The 17,551-nt window shown below is 39.3% G+C and overlaps 1 protein-coding gene across 2 annotated transcripts in view; it reads left to right on the top strand.

The window, feature by feature from the left end:
• Positions 1–16,709, top strand: part of DNAJC6 (DnaJ heat shock protein family (Hsp40) member C6) — a 127,785-nt gene extending 111,076 nt beyond the window's left edge. For both annotated transcript variants that reach the window (XM_081086428.1, XM_081086429.1), the window contains exons 14-19: positions 3,612–3,680; positions 4,700–4,819; positions 8,313–8,576; positions 11,214–11,356; positions 13,376–13,552; positions 14,418–16,709. In XM_081086428.1, the coding sequence (XP_080942554.1) occupies positions 3,612–3,680; positions 4,700–4,819; positions 8,313–8,576; positions 11,214–11,356; positions 13,376–13,552; positions 14,418–14,519 (875 nt within the window). In that variant the 3' untranslated portion in view covers positions 14,520–16,709. The remainder of the gene's footprint in view (positions 1–3,611; positions 3,681–4,699; positions 4,820–8,312; positions 8,577–11,213; positions 11,357–13,375; positions 13,553–14,417) is intronic.
• The last annotated feature ends 842 nt before the right edge of the window (positions 16,710–17,551 follow it).

Here is a 17,551-nt window from a genome sequence, read left to right as displayed (position 1 = left end):
CTAGAGGCCCGATGCACAAAATCCGTGCAAGAGTAGGCCTTCCTTCCCTCGGCTGCCAGTACCGGCTTCCCTCTGGCACCCGGGACCTGGGCTTCCCTTGCAGCCCCGGCTTCATCTGGAAGATTGTCCAGCCTAATTAGCATATTATGCTTTTATTATTATAGATTATTTTAGAGACTTAGGTTGTGTGGCAAGAGTAGTGATCACATCCATTTGTAAGTACAAAACAGATTAAAATGGGAGCTCTTCGCTGAAGGACAAATGGCTTTGAGCTAGAGAATTGCGTCTCATTCTTGATGTTGAAGGCTATTGAACATTACTGGCCTCAACCTAGAAAACGATGTATTGTTCAAGGCACCCTGAGCTTGTCTGGAGAATGCAGTCCAGTCATCAGCTTGACTTCATGGAAGTTAGACCAATGCAAAAGGAAGATGCGTTATGCAACATAGGTCAGACTGTAACTTGACTGAAATAGGAATCAGTCTAGGAATAACCTTTATGGGTGATTTCCAATTACAGTGGGGCCTTGACTTACGAGTTTAATTCGTTCCGTGATGGAGCTCGTAACTCAAATTACTCGTATGTCAAATCAGAAAGTGAACGAGTGAGACACGTGATGCTGGGCTGATGTTGTGGCGTTCACTATGACATTCGCTGCACCAACTAGCGGTGGGGTATCTGAAGCTGGCTCATAACCTGAATTTTAGCTCGCAACTCAAAGCAAAAAATCGGCCGAGAGACGGCTCGTATCTCGAAAAACTCGTTAGTCGGGACACTCATAAGTAAAGGCCACACTGTAGTCTTAAATCTCAAACTATTTGAGGTGGGTCCACAGGACAACATACAAGAAATGCACCTCTCACCCTTGTGTAGTGCCCACCTAAGAGAATCTCCTGATTGGAAGTTGGTTTCCCTGGGGAGAAAGATGCAGGGATGGAGGTTAAAGCTATTGTTTTTGCTCACTTACTTAAAATGTAAGTCACATCATTGCTCAAAATAGCTCCCTATTTCACTTAGCATGGGAGCCAAAGTCTTCCTCAAAATGGCCTACCTAGGCCCTATGTGCTCTAGCACCCCAGTGACCTCATTTTCTGTTCTCTCCTTCTTGCTCTCTTCATTCCAGCCATATTGGCCTACTTGTTGTTGCACTGGCTGTCCCCTCATCCCCAGACATCACATAGCTAACTCCTTCACCTCTTTGATCTTTGCTCAACTGTCACCTTCTCAATGGAGTCTACTCTGATTGCTCCGTTTCACATCCCAACTCATCCCCCCGCCCCCCCGCCCTTACTACAGTTTCCTTTCCATGGTACTTATCAACTTCATTATATTTAATAGTGTACTTACATGTTATGTCTATCTCTCCCACCAAGGCAGGGATTTTTGTTTGTTTGCTCATTAATGCTTCCCTAGCGTTTAGAAGAATTATTGGCACACAGTGGGTGCTTTCTATCTATCTTTCTATTGAATATGTAAATATAAAGTGAATTAACTCATTTTTTTTCTATCTGTGCTTCTTTGATGCACCATGATAGAATTAATAAGGTTATATATTTTCCTGGTTTTGGTACTTTGAATTTATTATTTTCACAAGAGTTCTACCTTTTATGTCCCGGGGGTGTGGATGTTTATACTTCAGCATGGCAGTTCTGGATCTGGTTCTCTGTTTCTTTTGAGCTGGTTAGAACATGTTATTACCCAATGTAGGTCAGTTAGCACCCCTTTGTTCTGTAGCCATTTTTGTCTGTGTCTTGCCAGTGAGGGAAAAGAATTTACCACTCTCCTTGCTTGGAAGTCAATGATCATTCCATCTGTAGTAGATCATTTGCATATTCTTGGTATAGAATAACATATATGTGAGACTCAGATGTCAGATTGGGCGGTCAGAATTGCTCATCTCTAGAATTCCCTATCTGAGCAAAAGGCACCTATTCCCATTCTTTTACCCAGCCGTTCAAGCTGGAAACCTGGAGTCATTTTCCTGATTTCTACAAGGCACCACCAATCTCTTCTGAAAATCAAGAAATATTACCTTTGAGCTCTACAAATGTTTATTGAATGTCTACTCTAAAGAGAATAAGCACTAGAGCATAGTGTTAGAAGAAAAAATAAACAACTATAATGAAAGGCAAGATGGAGAATAAAAGTATTAGGTAATTACCTTTTAATTTATGTATTTCCATCTCCAACAGATTTTAAGTTTATTGAAAATAGGCAATGTGTCTTTTAGTTATCTGTTCCCTGGCATGGTGCCTTGCATAAAGATTTTTAGGTTTGATTAGTAATAAAGTTGAAATTCTGACACCCAGTTCTACATCCTAGCTGGATGTAACACTAAGATCAGAGTGTAAAGGAAGTCAGACAGCAAGGGTTGGCAAAATGGTCTAATTTCCACCTCAGTTTTCAGGGATTACTGTGGAATAAGAATAGAAAGGAAAGAACTGTAATTGCTGATAATGGCATGCTTTTTTTTAACTTAATGATGGGAAGGTAGAAGACATCTTGGTTTATACTAAGCAAACAAGAAAATATAAGGCTTTGTAACGCTAATCTTGGTGATTTCATGATTCTTTTGGTGGTGGTGATGGTGGTGGTGGTGGGGGTGGTGTGGTCATGGTGATGAATGAGGGTATGCATTAAATCCAACTTGCAATGTTTAGTATTTGCATTTTACTCACTGATTTTATGGACAGAACTTAGAGGTGCCTTAGAAAGAAATTCTTATGACATCCTGTTTCTTATTTGGATTTTATAGATTCAGAAAAAACTTAGTACCAATGTGTATGCATTGATACACATGATTCTCTTTAGCTAAACATTTTTAAATTCTACATTTGGAATTTTCAGAGGTGCTAGGGGGTCTATTTTGAGTGGGAGCTGTAAGGAGTTCGTTTTGAGTGACAATAGATACACCTCTAACATGAGCATGGTGGATGCATATAGTCAGTGCCTAATATGTGCTCTGAAAGACTGATTATTCTCAATTCATGTCACAGCAAAGAAGAAAACAAAAGTTCAGTTCTAAGTTGATTGTGCCTCTCATACGCTTGTTCATGCCAACTGAAGACAAATTGAGTTGGTTTTTTTCATCTTTTCTTATTGCCCACCGACTTCCAGATAATTATAGAAGTGGGACACACATTGATGAATCAGGTAGTTCCTGCCTTCAAGGAACTCACAATTTAGTGAAGACAGACTATGCACAGTTATATTTCAAAGTGTGTGGTACATATGGAGGTAAAATGAAATTGAGCCAAAGAAGGGACAGAGATAAACAATATACTAAAAAAATGTAATGTACACACATTTTGGCTGCCATTATTAATTCCAGTGGGTTAAATATGAAAAAAAAAATCAGTTGAGCTATCAGCTGTTAAACTGTGTATACATTTTGGGGGATACTTATATGGCTTTTACCAGCCCTCATGGAAGTCACCAAGGAGGAATGCACAAATTATCAAATGCTGCAAAACATATTGAGAGCTCAGAATCCCTTGGGACCTTGGGAGGCCATGCAGATCTCATGGACAGCATAGCACTTTCCTACATAAACTTAGAAAGGCAGGTTCTGAGCTGTCATTTCTTAATTATTTTTTTCTCCTGATTTTTAGCTTCAAGTACACCTGCTGTGAATATTCAGCCAGATGTTTCAGGAGGTTGGGACTGGCAGACTAAACCAGGTAAAGGTCAGGCTATTCATATGCATATGTAACCAATTGCTAAAGCATGACTGTTCACCCAGAATGAAGTGAGTACTTAGAGAGTATTATAGCCCACCTATGTAATTTGTGTTGATCTTTCCTAAAGACTTATATTCTTGTGGAACTTTCCCATTGCATTTGACGACATGGTAATGACATGATAACATGTATTACATGTTATTTTACTTTTCCTAGTCTCATTTGCTGAATGTCTGTTTTGATGCTAGAATTTGGCAGATCTGGGTATATATCTAACTCGGCCAATTAGAAGTTCTTGGATTTTTTTTTTACAAGTCTGAATCTCAGTTTTGTTATCTGCAAAGTGGGATCCATAATTCTTGTCCCACATAGTTGTATAGTTTAAGTGAAATAACTTATTTGAAAATTTCTAGTGCAGAGTAGCTGCTAAATAATTTGGATGGTCTTCCTTCTTCACAAAGGACTTGTTTCAGGGCTGGGTTTGTCTGTGATTTCATAAATAAGTTCTTTCTCATGGCGAGATGGTGTTTATTGAGAGCCAACTTGTGTGATTGCATTCACAGCACTATGCAAGTTACACACACACACACACACACACACACACACACACAATGTGCTTATCATGGCAACTTTCTGAAGCAGTTCCTGTTTCTTAACAAACGAGAAAATGTTGAAACTCAGAGAAGTTAAACAGTGTGCACAAGGCCACTCATTCATTAAATAGCAGAGACAGAATTCAGATCCAGGCCTGACTACAAATCTCATAAAAAGAATGAAGTCAGATGACAGGAAAGGTAAACACTGGACATAATAGTTCACAGGTGTGGCCAAGAAACAACATATATGCCTTTTTTGGGCCCTGTCTCTGCTCCAGGACACTATTCACTTAAGTTCACAAAAACAAGGTCTACCAACTTCTAACATATTTCCAAATCCTATCCTAATTTACCCTTAGTGACAAAATTCAGAATTACACCTTAGACAACTAACTCATTTTCAATTATCTTATTCCTTTTCAGGAGGTTTTGGGATGGGAAGCAAGTCAGCTGCCACCAGCCCCACCGGATCCTCACATGGAACTCCCACCCATCAAAACAAACCCCAGACTCTGGATCCTTTTGCTGATCTTGGGACACTAGGTATAAACTTAACAGGTTAAGAAATTTACTTATGGCTACGAAACCTCAAATCTAAATCCTTAGTGTTATAATAAGCTGGTACCTAAAATGTTGCATATTCTTAAGGATATCCACTCTAAACCCGAGATTGGCTTTAAACACATACGCAAAAAATAGGCTTTAAGTAGTCAGCCCACTAACTAACTCCTATTAATCCATTTTGGATTAGTAGGATGAATAAAGTTACAATTTCTAGGAGCATCTGACAACAGAGTTTGCAGTAAAAGTAGCAAGAGTGTAGGGAAATGTAAGCGGTGAGACGGGTCAGGTAGATTTGAGCCCCCTGGGGCCAGCTGTGCATAGGTGTTCTTGTGATGTTACCAGTGAGGTCCTTACACTGGTACCCACCTTCTCGCCATCAACTACATACAAAAAATAGACTCTCTGTATAGTATTTTCAAAGTGGTTTTCATCGTGTGCTCATTGTTATTAGAGGATAAGTGTTACATGAGCAAGTAATTTTGGAAACACTGGGTTCGGTGGACTTTGATGACTGCAAAAACTTCTGGGAATAAATGGTCATAGTGATGCTTCCCAAAAGGTATACAGTTTGAAGTATTCTCAAACTATTTCACCAAGAAAGCATTTTTTGCAAGGAGTAGTTCATTGGATGTTCTGAAGCCTTGTCTCCCTCCCTTTCCCTTCCTCCTCTGGGCAGTGCAGAGCTGTTAAACAAGGGTGGATGGGCCCTGACACGAAGGTTTAAATTAGCCAGGTGGATAGTTCAGGTTCTCAGAAAGCCCTGGGGTATTTAGAGCCAAGTTGTCTGCAGGGAATGAGAGCATGCCACCATTTTGACAGTGATTGGATCAGATTCTTGACTTTTCCTTATATATGTTTTAGAATTTTTTTTAAGAACTCTCAAAATTATTTTCCCTTCTTTGTATCCTAATGTAAGTTTAAAAATTTTAAATAACAACATCTGGTGAAATTCTCCCTCAAATCAAACATCATTAGGTGTTCATTTTTCCCCATTTATTCATTTCACAACTATTTAGTGTCTTCAATATGCTAATACTGTTTTAATAAAAACCAACCACCAAAAACAATAACAAAATTTCTGTTTTCTAAAGCTTATATTCTAGAAAAGTAAATAAATAGTAAGTGAATAAATATATAATATAATAACTGTTTACTGGGGGATTTACTATGTGCTGGGCACTATTTTAAGTGCTTTACATATATAAATTTATTTAATCTTCCCAATAATCTTTTGAAGTAGAGGCTATTATAATCCTCCTTTTGTAGATGAAGAGTGGCCATTGTAGGAGGTTCTTTTTAAAATCCAACATTATGTCTTGCATTTAGCTCTCATGTCCTTTTAGACATTGTTAATCTGGAATCATTCCTCAACCTTTCTTTGCATTTTATGACATTGAAACTTGAAGGGCACAGGCCAATTAAGCAAGTCTCAATTTGTTAACTTTAATGACTTGCTTAAGGTGATGTCTGCCAGTTTCCTTCATTATAAAATTATAATTTTCCTCTTTGTAATTAATGAGTAATCTGGGGGAGATAATTTGAGGCTATCCTATTTGAGATAATCCTATTAGAGAAGATTATATTTTCCACCTGACTTTACCCACCTATTTTAGCATTCATTAATGATTCTTTTCTGAAGTAGTCATTGTTATGATACTTGCAAAATTGTGATTCTTCTGATTCTTTCTTTATTTCTACATTTATTAATTGGCATTTTACTGTAAAGAAAATAATTTTCTTTTTTCTTTCTCTCTTTCTCCCTTTCTCCCTCCCTCTCCCTCACATCAGAATGGACTAATGGATTTTTTTGATTTATTGGGTTATCATTCATTACTGTCATTATTTCCTTTAATGTTCACATTGTCCCAGATTTGATTTGTTAAAGCCTCTTTGCTCTGGCTTCTGTGCCCTTTTCACTAGATTCCACGAGAACTTACTTTCTTTATAGTACAACAAGATGTTCCAGGCTTGTCCTGACCTTTTTATACCCTAGTTCTGGAATCAGTCGTTCTCCAAAGTATCTTCACTCCCTTTCGTGGGGAATGGTATTTAGAAACCAAAATCTGTACACTGAGTATGTTCATTGGTACTAAGTGGGTGTCATTCTCTACCTTTCAGAAGATATAGGAGATGAATGTATATTCCTATATAGGCTTTCATCCGGTTCCACAGGGTTCTTCCTTGTCTTCCCCTATTGCAGTGGTTCTCAACCTTCTGGCCCTTTAAATACAGTTCCTCATGTTGTGACCCAACCATAAAATTATTTTCGTTGCTACTTCATAACTGTAATGTTGCTACTGTTATGAATCGTAATGTAAATATCTGATATGCAGGATGGTCTTAGGCGACCCCTGTGAAAGGGTCGTTCAACCACCAAAGGGGTCGCGATCCACAGGTTGAGAACTGCTGGTCTAGAGGGAGCGACAGGCCAGACAGACAACTCAATGTGATGACAGCTGTGATAGAGATGTATAGGCTTGATTTCCTCATCTTTAATGCGGGACCAAGGGTACTACCTATCTCCTAAGAGTGTTGCATAGACCGAAGGCAATAATATACATAAACATATTTTGTAAACTCTAAAGAGCTCTAATGTTAGTTATTTTATTGTCATTGTTACTTTGGGTTTGGTGCATGAAAGGGTCCCAGGAGATCACAACTACAACGGGCAGTTTCTCATTTTACCTCTTTAAACACAAGCCACAACTGGTCTTTCTATTTTAGAAACAGCTCAGCGTGTATTCAGTGAATACTTTTAAGTTTGGGGATTATGGAATCAATCAGGATTCTACCTAAATTCCTGGCACAAAATAATATCATGTTTAAAAGGTTGAATAAGATCCTTTGTTCTGTTCAAAGTTGGCTGTGCTTACTCTCCTGCAATGAAATCCAAGTAGTGTGAAATTGAAACCTACTCGTGAAATTTCAAAACATATTTGTTTACTCTTGAGCATTAACCACGCTTGTACTTCAACAAATAATGATTAATCCTGACCGTCGAAGTTTAAATAGCACCTTAATGAGTGAACATATTTTGTTTTATTTCCTGTTCTTATTATTTGGTAATCTTTAGTCCAGTCAAGAAATAGAATCTGCTTTGAAGATGGGATGGAGGAGAGGAAGGCGCAGTGGGGAGAGCCAGGGCTCTTCTGGCATGGAGTCAAAGGCTTGGATTCAAATCCCTGTTCTGTCGCTTGCTGGTTGTATGACTCTGAGAAAATCAGTTAACTGCTCTGAGCAGTTTGTTCATCTAAAGAAAAGATGGGGCTATTAATACATACCTAAAAATGTCATTGTGGGGATTAAAGGAAATATATACCTGCTTTTTTTTTTAAGTATTAGGAAGGTTAATAGTGCTATTAGTCAAAGCAATTTCCACTAAAGCTATTGCAAACAATAACTCAGGACACAAGAGTTAAAGGCTACTCAAAACAGCATTACCTTATTTCTTCCGCCCTTTTTTTTTCTATAGGTAGTTCTTCATTTGCCAGCAAACCCACCACACCAACTGGACTGGGTGGGGGATTTCCACCTCTCAGCTCACCACAGAAAGCTTCTCCCCAACCTATGGGTGGAGGGTGGCAGCAGGGAAGTGGCTACAACTGGCAGCAGACACAGTCTAAGCCACAGCCCAGCATGCCGCACTCCTCTCCCCAGAACCGGCCCAACTACAACGTGAGCTTCTCAGCCATGCCTGGGGTCCAGAATGAACGTGGGAAAGGATCAACTAATTTGGGTAAGGATGATGGTATGGAGCCTGGCTGTAGCGTGGCCTGTGTTGTCATACTACCTGGATGTATATATGTCCTAAGAAGGAGACAGAAAATAATTCCATTGATTTCTGAGGCAATCATACAGTTGTAGAGACACAACATGACCCCTGCCTCCAACTCTGTGCCTAGAGTACCTGGGTTTGCCATGCTCTGAACGCTTCATCATTTTATGACTGTTGCTTCACTTGTCTGTTTCTCCCCACACTGAGACCAAATGTGTGTATGTTTACCATGTTATCACTAGCGCATAGCATAGCGCTTGGCACACCATACGCACTAAATCAGGGGTGGGGAACCTTCTTTCTGCCAAGGGCCATTTGGATATATATAACACCACTCACGGGCCATACAAAATTATCAACTTAAAAATTAGCCTGCTCTATTTGGCCAAACATTTAATTAACTCACCCCTAATGCCATGGCATGGCCAGACCAAATGATTTCAAGGGCCTTATATGGCATGTGGGCCAGGCATTCCCCACCCCTGCACTAAATGAATATTGAGTGAATGAGTGGAAGGGTGGGTGGATCTTGAAGCTGTCGTTCCTTTGAAAGAAGGGGTAGAAGAGAAAGATTGGGAACTTCTTAAGCACTGTGTTCACATTTGCCCTTGGGTCCTGGTTACAGTGAATCTGTCTTCGACATTGAGTCTTATGCTGCATAAGCGGATGTTCCTGAGGCCATTGGGTTTCCTGTGATGGTTTTCCCTCTCTTCTGAGAACACAATATGGGTCAGCAGCTAAGGCTCTAGGATACGCTGGATGGGCTTCTTTTTACTTTGATTTTTATTTGTAACTTTTGAATGGGATTGTTGCTGAGTAAAAATATTTTGCATAGCAGGGGTGGTTAAACTTGAGTTTATTAAAAGGCCTGGTATGATACATTTTGCATTCCGGTTGATCTGATCATACCCAGGAATTAAATATATAGGGACATGATGAGGAAATAGGCCTTTCCCTCTACGGAGTCCACGGAGAGAAATTCTACTTTTCCTAGTAGCAGTAACTAACATTTATTGAGTACTTACTACATTGTGTCAATTGCCATTCTAAACAGTTTTCATGGATTATTTCATATAATCTTCAAAACTAACCCTATGTTGTAGGTGAGGAATCTGTGACAGAGATTGATAAAGTAATTTTTTATATTGATACAACTTGTAAGTGACAGAGCTAAGATTTGGTCCCAAGTGATCTGGCCCCAGAAAGTCTGCTCTTAACTGCCACACTCTACTGGTCATGACGTGGCTGTCTTCTGACAACACTAGCGTGATAGGGATTCTTTTATTGGGAACAGGTGACACCACGTTTGTTCTTTGGAGAATGGTGGATATTCTTTGGACAATTCCACGAGTCTTGTGGCTTCCTTCCCATTTTTATTTTGAGTGGATGTGTGGTGAGTGTCTTCATCAGCAAATATTTATGGAGCATCTTCAGCGTAGAAAACACTGTGGATACAGTAGTGAACAGGACAGGCAAAATCCCTAGTCAATGTGTACATGTGTGAATGTGTGTACAGAGCGCCTTATAGTATGGAGATGGCAAATGGGTTTCAGTTTGGACACCAACTTTGGTTGAAGCGCATTGATGGCATGGACTGCTGTGTTTTGGTTCTGTTTTTTGTGTTGTTGTTTTTTTAAATATATTTTTATTGATTTTAGAGAGGAAGGGAGAGTGAGAGAGATAGAAACATCAATGATGAGAGAATCATTGATCGGCAGCCTCCTGCAAGCCCCCTACTGGGGATCGAATCCGCAACCTGGGCATGTGCCCTTGTCCGGAATCGAACCCAGGACCCTTCAGTCCACAGGCCGATGCTCTATCCACTGAGTCAAACCAGCTAGGGCTCTGTTTTAATTTAATAAATATTTAAATAGCCAGGTACTGTTCTAAGCACTTTAAAATGCTAACATCAATTCTCACACAACCCCATGAGGTAAGTAGTACAGACTGTACAGATGAGGTAAGGCATGGAGATGGTCAGTAACTTGTCTCAAGGTAACATTACTGAAGTAGCAGAGCTGTGGAATTCAGACCCCAGGGAGTCTGTCTCCAGAGTCTCTGCACCACCAGCTAGGCTGCCTCTTCGAATAGAATGAGAACGATTGAGGGCCAACCAGACTTGTAGAAAAAGACCACTATGATGGACTAAAACGGTCAGCTGGGTATAGGAGGGAAAGTGGTGGCATGCATAGATTTCAAGCACCAAGACCCAGACTTCGTGCCATCATAGATAATAACGAGTTGTATGACTAGGAGAGAGCGTGGGGGAGAATCAATATTACCCTCATCTATACATAGATGGTACAGTGGAAACAGAATTATGGAATTGGATTTAGTCTAATGATCTAGCCTCAAGTCCTAGCTTTGCCATGGACATGGCATATGATTCTGGAAAAAATCTCTTCAGTTCCCTGGACTTCATTTTCCTCATCTATAAAATGAGCATGGGAGTCTTATACTCTACCCACAGGGAAAACGTGAGTATTAAGGGGATTTATGCATGTGAAAGCAACTTGAAGATTCTAAGTGTTATGAGACAATGGTCTGATACTTTAAGGGTAAAAACTATAATGATTTTTTTTTTTAATTATATTGCAGAAGGGAAACAAAAAGCAGCTGACTTTGAAGACCTACTTTCTGGTCAAGGCTTCAATGCACACAAAGACAAAAAGGGGCCTCGAACAATAGCCGAGATGAGAAAGGAAGAAATGGCTAAGGAAATGGATCCTGAGAAATTAAAGGTGAGTCCCTGGCCCAGTGTGATTATCCTGTATGACAAGGTTATGTGTGTGGAGCTATCAGGTTCCTAGTCCCCAGCTTCCGCAGTGCTTTCCTCCACTTTTAACCAGAGCCATTCTGCTTTTATCTGTTTCTGATTCTGGAAGTCTCTAAGATGATTTGACTTGGAGAAAAAGAATGTTTCTCCATTTTTTTTTTTAAAGTTTGAAAACCAGCTCTTCTAACTGCTTTATTTCACAGATGATGAAACAGATGATAGTTCATAGATGAGGATGTTGTGTAGACAGGGGTATCCAGGTTAGCTTGGAAACAAAAGAGTGGTTATGTTGATGAGTTATGGAAGGTAGTGGAAGAACTTATAAACATCAAGAGAATAAGAATACCCTTCATAGAGGGAGAAGTCCAGTTTCTATGTGACAAAATACTACATATGCTGCCACTATAACAAACTGGAAGGTGAGGGTCCAATCTGTTACTGCTGCAAAGGACTAGTACAGCCGGTCAGTCATTTGGAAAAAAATATAACACATTTTTAGACAGATTTGAACAGTTGTTGAGGATGTATATTTAGATTCTTTTTTTAAAAAATATATTTTATTGATTTTTTACAGAGAGGAAGGGAGAGGGATAGAGAGTTAGAAACATCGATGAGAGAGAAACATCGATCAGCTGCCTCCTGCACACTCCCCACTGGGGATGTGCCCGCAACCCAGGTACATGCCCTTGACAGGAATAGAACCTGGGACCCTTGAGTCCACAGGGTCTCAAACCAGTCTATCCACTGAGCCAAACCAGTCAGGGCTATATTTAGATTCTTGGGTACATGTTTAAGTACAGTAGAAAATCCTTTGTTGTTTTTGCTTTTCTCTTCACATAACATCACAGAAGCTTTATGTTCCTTCCCAAAAGTTTGTGCTCCATCTTGGTAACTTTTGTTCATTAGGCAAACTGACAATCTCCTGTAAAAGGAAGTCATGTCTGTCTTTTAAACCATGCTTGGTTTTATAGTTGGCACGGGGTATTTATTCATTTAGGAGAGTAGCCATCATTAGCCTCGACGGAACCATTCATTCAATGAAAAATATGCTCTGAGCTCCTGCCATGTGCTCAGTGCTGATGCAGTGTTACGAACCCACTCTCTTCATCACCTCATTTATTCAAAATATGAAGAGCCAAGCTATGGATAGTTTGAGTGAACGTCTAAATGGATGAATTCATTTGACAAGCCTTTTTAAAAATATATATTTTTATCGATTTCAGAGAGGAAGAGAGAGGGAGAGAGTGATAGAATCATCAGTGATGAGAGAGAATCCTTGTTTGGCTGCCTCCTGCATGCCCCACACTGGAGATCGAGACCTCAACCTGGGCATGTGCCCTGATGGGAATTGAACCATGACCTCCTGCTTCATAGGTTGATGCTCAACCGGCCAGGCTTACCAAACCTTTTTGAGCTCTATTCTGTGCCAGGAGAGTTATTTGGTTTCTGAGAAACAGTGTTATGTAAGAAATAGTACCTTTCCTCAAACAGCTCTGCCTCATGGCAGGGAAGGACAAACACACAGACAATTACAATGAACGGTGGCACATATTATGATAGAAACATATTTAAGGAAGTAGCCTGGAGAAATTCTTTTTTTTTTCCAAGGGGCATTTATTTTATATTAGTTTGCCAGACACTGTACCAGGCAGAATTGGATAGCAGAGACCAAAATAGACATGGGGTATGTCCCCATGGAGTGTATACTTTAGGAATGAATAATTCACTCTGGGGTGGGGCAGAGAGGAAGGAATTCAGACTCTCAAAGGGGAACAGTATGAAATTCCTCAGCAGGCTTTTGAAGGATGATGAAGAGTTAACCAGAAAGAGAAGGCAGGAAGTGGAGGTGGAAAAGCTTTCCAGGTAGAGGAAGCAGCATGGAGTAGCAGGGGGCCTCAGGTACTTTGATGTTGCTGGAGCAGGAGGGATTCCCGAGAGTCCCAATAGAGACCTTCTGAATTTCTTAATTCCCCTGCATTTACAGATTCTGGAATGGATTGAAGGCAAAGAGAGAAATATCCGAGCACTTCTCTCCACGATGCACACTGTGCTGTGGGCTGGGGAGACCAAGTGGAAGCCAGTCAGCATGGCAGACCTGGTAACGCCAGAGCAGGTGAAGAAGGTGTACAGGCGAGCTGTGCTGGTGGTGCATCCAGACAAAGTGAGCATAACCCACCCTATTGTATTGCCTGTTTGCTCCTCATTTCATTAATTTATAAACATGTATTAAAACAGCATACCTTATTTTTTTAAAAAAATATTTCTTTTATTAATTTCAGAGAGAGGAAGGGAGAGCTGAGAGAGAGAAACATCAATGATGAGAGAGAATCATTGACCGGCTGCCTCCTGCACACCCCACACTGGAGAGCGAGCCCATAACCTGGGTATTTGCCCTGACTGGAATTGAACCATGACCTCCTTCCTGGTTCATGGGTCGATGCACAACCACTGAGCCACACCAGCTGGGCAAAGCTACATACTTTCAATTTGCTGGTTATTAGGCCATTTATATGATAAAATAAAGTTCATGGGCTAAAATCCAGTATTTAAAAAAACTTTATAAAGTGGATAAAAAAATCAAACTACATATTATGAATAATGGAATGGGGGCTTTCCTTACAGAGGAATATCACCAGTGACTAAAGTTTAGGATCTCCAAGAACTTAGCTATTTTTAGAAATGGGAAAATGGGAGTTTAGAAATACAATCAGTTAGAGATAGGCTGTCGTAATCCTTTGTCACTTGGTAGATAATTCTGGAAAACTTCTGGAGAATAGAGAATAATCTTTTGCTGCCCAATAAGTTCTCTGTTATCTACTCATTGACCTACCATATGTGAATTTCTAGGGAGAAGGCATTCTGTGGAGGTCACAGTAATGAGGGGCACATAGATTGGGCTGTAAGAGGAGAAATGGCTTCATAGAAAAACATTTCAATAGCATAGAGCCCGCATATTAGCAGTGAAAATTTAATATAAATAAAATTCTGGTCTGTGGTATCTAATGTGTGTTTTGTTTTTTCTATAGGCTACTGGGCAACCCTATGAACAATATGCAAAGATGATTTTCATGGAGCTCAATGATGCCTGGTCTGAATTTGAAAATCAAGGCCCAAAGCCCTTGTATTAATTTATGAGCTTTTCCATCTTTGCTGCAGACCTGTGCTAATGCTTAGTGTATGTCAGTTCTGAGGTTTTCAAAGATGAACCAAAAACTCCAGTAACATGTATCCAGTACTAAACTGTTAAATTACTCGTGAATTACTTCTCCATTGATAAGGAATGTGGATGTTTGTTTTCTCAAGTCCCCACCATAAAAGGTCCAAAGCAGGAGAGGACTTTTTAGTCAGCTGACCTTGCAGAGTTACAACATTCCAGCCTGCCCTTTGAGGAACCTCCTCAGCACATTGTGGGGAAACGGAAAACAGAAGCCACAGAAGCATAACACCCATCTCATTGTCTGGGAATAGGATTAATGAGCAGAAGTCATGATAACAGGATTACATGAAGGATTTTAACTAATGGTTTTTAGATTTTCTTGGAAAGATATAATTTACGCAACGGCTTTAGACTCCAGGAATACAACCACTGAGTTTTTTGTTTCTGTTTTTTTTTAACGGACATTGACTATGGTCTTTAACATAACACTGCATACTTTGGGTCAAGAGGACTAACAGATGCAAGTGAACTTGAATTGTGGGAAGTGATTATACTACTATCCAGTGATGACCACAAACTCTTAAAATTAGTGAAAATGTTGGATAAAGCAAATAGCCACTCTGTAAAAAATTTTAATCCTGGTCAGAAAGGTAGGCTGCTACCTTCCTATCCCTTTAGAAAACTGGTTGCTTAATGAAAGAAGTCTTAATACCGTAACAACAACTCAACCTGATTTGAAAGAAACTTCTAATTTTGCCCTTAGGCTTAATGCTCTTCCCTTTGCTTAGCCGAGAACATGTTCTTAGCTTGTCGTGAAGCAGTTTGGCACATTCACAAGTTATCAGGACGATCCCTAGAGTGGACTGAATGCCCTCTAGGTTTGTGAGTGGTTGTGGTGCGAGCGTAGAAGACAACACTGAACACCCGTAACCAAACAGGTACAGTTGCAGTGAGGAAGCTGGGCTGATCTTCAGACCCCGTCAGATGGCTTGTCAAGATTTTTAGGTTCCTCTCCCCAGCTGGTAGATTGAATTCCTTGGATTATCAGTGGGGTTTATTGTTTTAAAAGTTGTTGGGGATCCACAGGAACAGCATTCACACAGGGTCACCTGTGAAAGCAAAGCAAGAATGAAACCTTTACGGACTTTAAATGGGTTGGATTTTAGTTCACTGTTTTGGCTGTTTGTGGTTTTAAGAGGTAAGCAGTTGTTATCCTGTGACTGTAGTAGATCTCTTTGGTGCACACATAGACAGTGAGCGTAGTATATATATGCAAAGCAGATGGGCAAAAAGATTCCCATGATAATATTGTGAAAAGCTTTCAAAAATTGTTTTCCAAGACAATCATTTTTTTTCTACTTTAATTTTCATGTGGCAAACTGTACCAGAGAAGCAGCATGTCAAAATGCTTTATGTTCCAAATTAGAAAAAAGAAAAAAATGCTTTATGTTCCATGTAGAACTTTTTTTTCCTTTTTTTTTTTTTGTTAAAGGGATTTGTTTTCTATTTTACTTTTTACTGACAATGTGAAACTCGCAAAAAATGTTCTTTTAAAATATACAGCTATAAACTGTTCAAGGCAACCATAACAAACTAGGTGTTATTTATTAACATATTATAAAATAATGTTTGATCCAGTATGTGCTTGTCTTATTTAAAATTGGAATGTGAGACATGTTGCTGTGACTTGGTTTTATTCTCATTCACATTTGTAGATATTGTGTGAACTACAGTATATAATGATAATAATTAAAAGGATATGTGAATGCCACCTACATTTTGAAATGATAGAACTATATTAGCTTTGTATCATGTTTGGGTAATTCATCACTGTTCACAGTTTAAAACATCATTAAACATTATGTAATTAGCAATGAGAAAGAATCTTACCTAACTTAATTTTGGGTTCCCCCATCTCTTTTCCAAATATGTTATAACTCTGGAGCCCTATTTATCTTAAAACCCTTAACATATGCAGACCAACAGGTTTTTGCATTCCTTTTAAATATCTGGTTGTGACAGAGCTTCTTGTTGGTCAAATTCGCCGTTTCATTCATTCATATTTATTGTAATATATTTTTGTTTTGTAAATATGTTACACACAACAAAATGTGATTGGTTTAAAATATTTGTAATGTATATTAAAAGGCTCAAAAATATATTTGTAGAAATCTGTTATTTTTGCACTCGTAGGAAAATAATGACAAGCTTGAATTATACCTTCTGACATGATTTGCATTTTTAAAAAGTTACGGGCAAAGAATATGGAAAGCATAGAACACATTTGTACCAAAATGTAATCTGACAGGATTTCTGCATTTATACTCTAACCACCCCAACTGCCACCCTTGCCCCATGGCACACACAGTTTGATCATGCTACATGAATACTATGTTTCAAAAAGAATCAGCATAGAAATCCTGGTCTCCCAGCTAGAATATTAATGGGTTTCAAAGATTCATTTGCATGCTAAAGCAGGGGGATTGATTCTGGGAGTTTTAATAAGTGTACCTTCCATCTATGAGGAGACATAGGAGGAGTGAGGAAAATAAACAAACAGGTAATTAAACATGTGTTGAGACTATAGTATGCTCAGTATACAGTTTTGAAAAAGTAAACCGAGAGGAATCTGAAAGGTGGTGGGGGTGAGAATTTGTACTTCTCAGGTAGCCAGGGAAACCCTGGGTTCCCATGAAACCCTTTATCTTTAAGTTTTGTTGAAAATTAAGCAAAAGCAATCAAAGAGGGGCAGGGCCCTACAAAATGGCCCTCTGGGGAGGGCTCAGGTCCTAGGCAGTGATGGTGAACCTTTTGAGCTCGGCGTGTCAGCATTTTGAAAAACCCTAACTTAACTCTGGTGCCGTGTCACATATAGAAATTTTTTGATCTTTGCAACCATAGTAAAACAAAGATTTATATTTTTGATATTTATTTTATATATTTAAATGCCATTTAACAAAGAAAAATCAACCAAAAAAATGAGTTCGCGTGTCACCTCTGACA

This window comes from Myotis nattereri, assembly GCF_964212035.1.
Source record: "Myotis nattereri genome assembly, chromosome: 3".
Classification (NCBI taxonomy): domain Eukaryota; kingdom Metazoa; phylum Chordata; class Mammalia; order Chiroptera; family Vespertilionidae; genus Myotis; species Myotis nattereri.
This window is presented reverse-complemented; position numbering and strand designations above follow the sequence as displayed.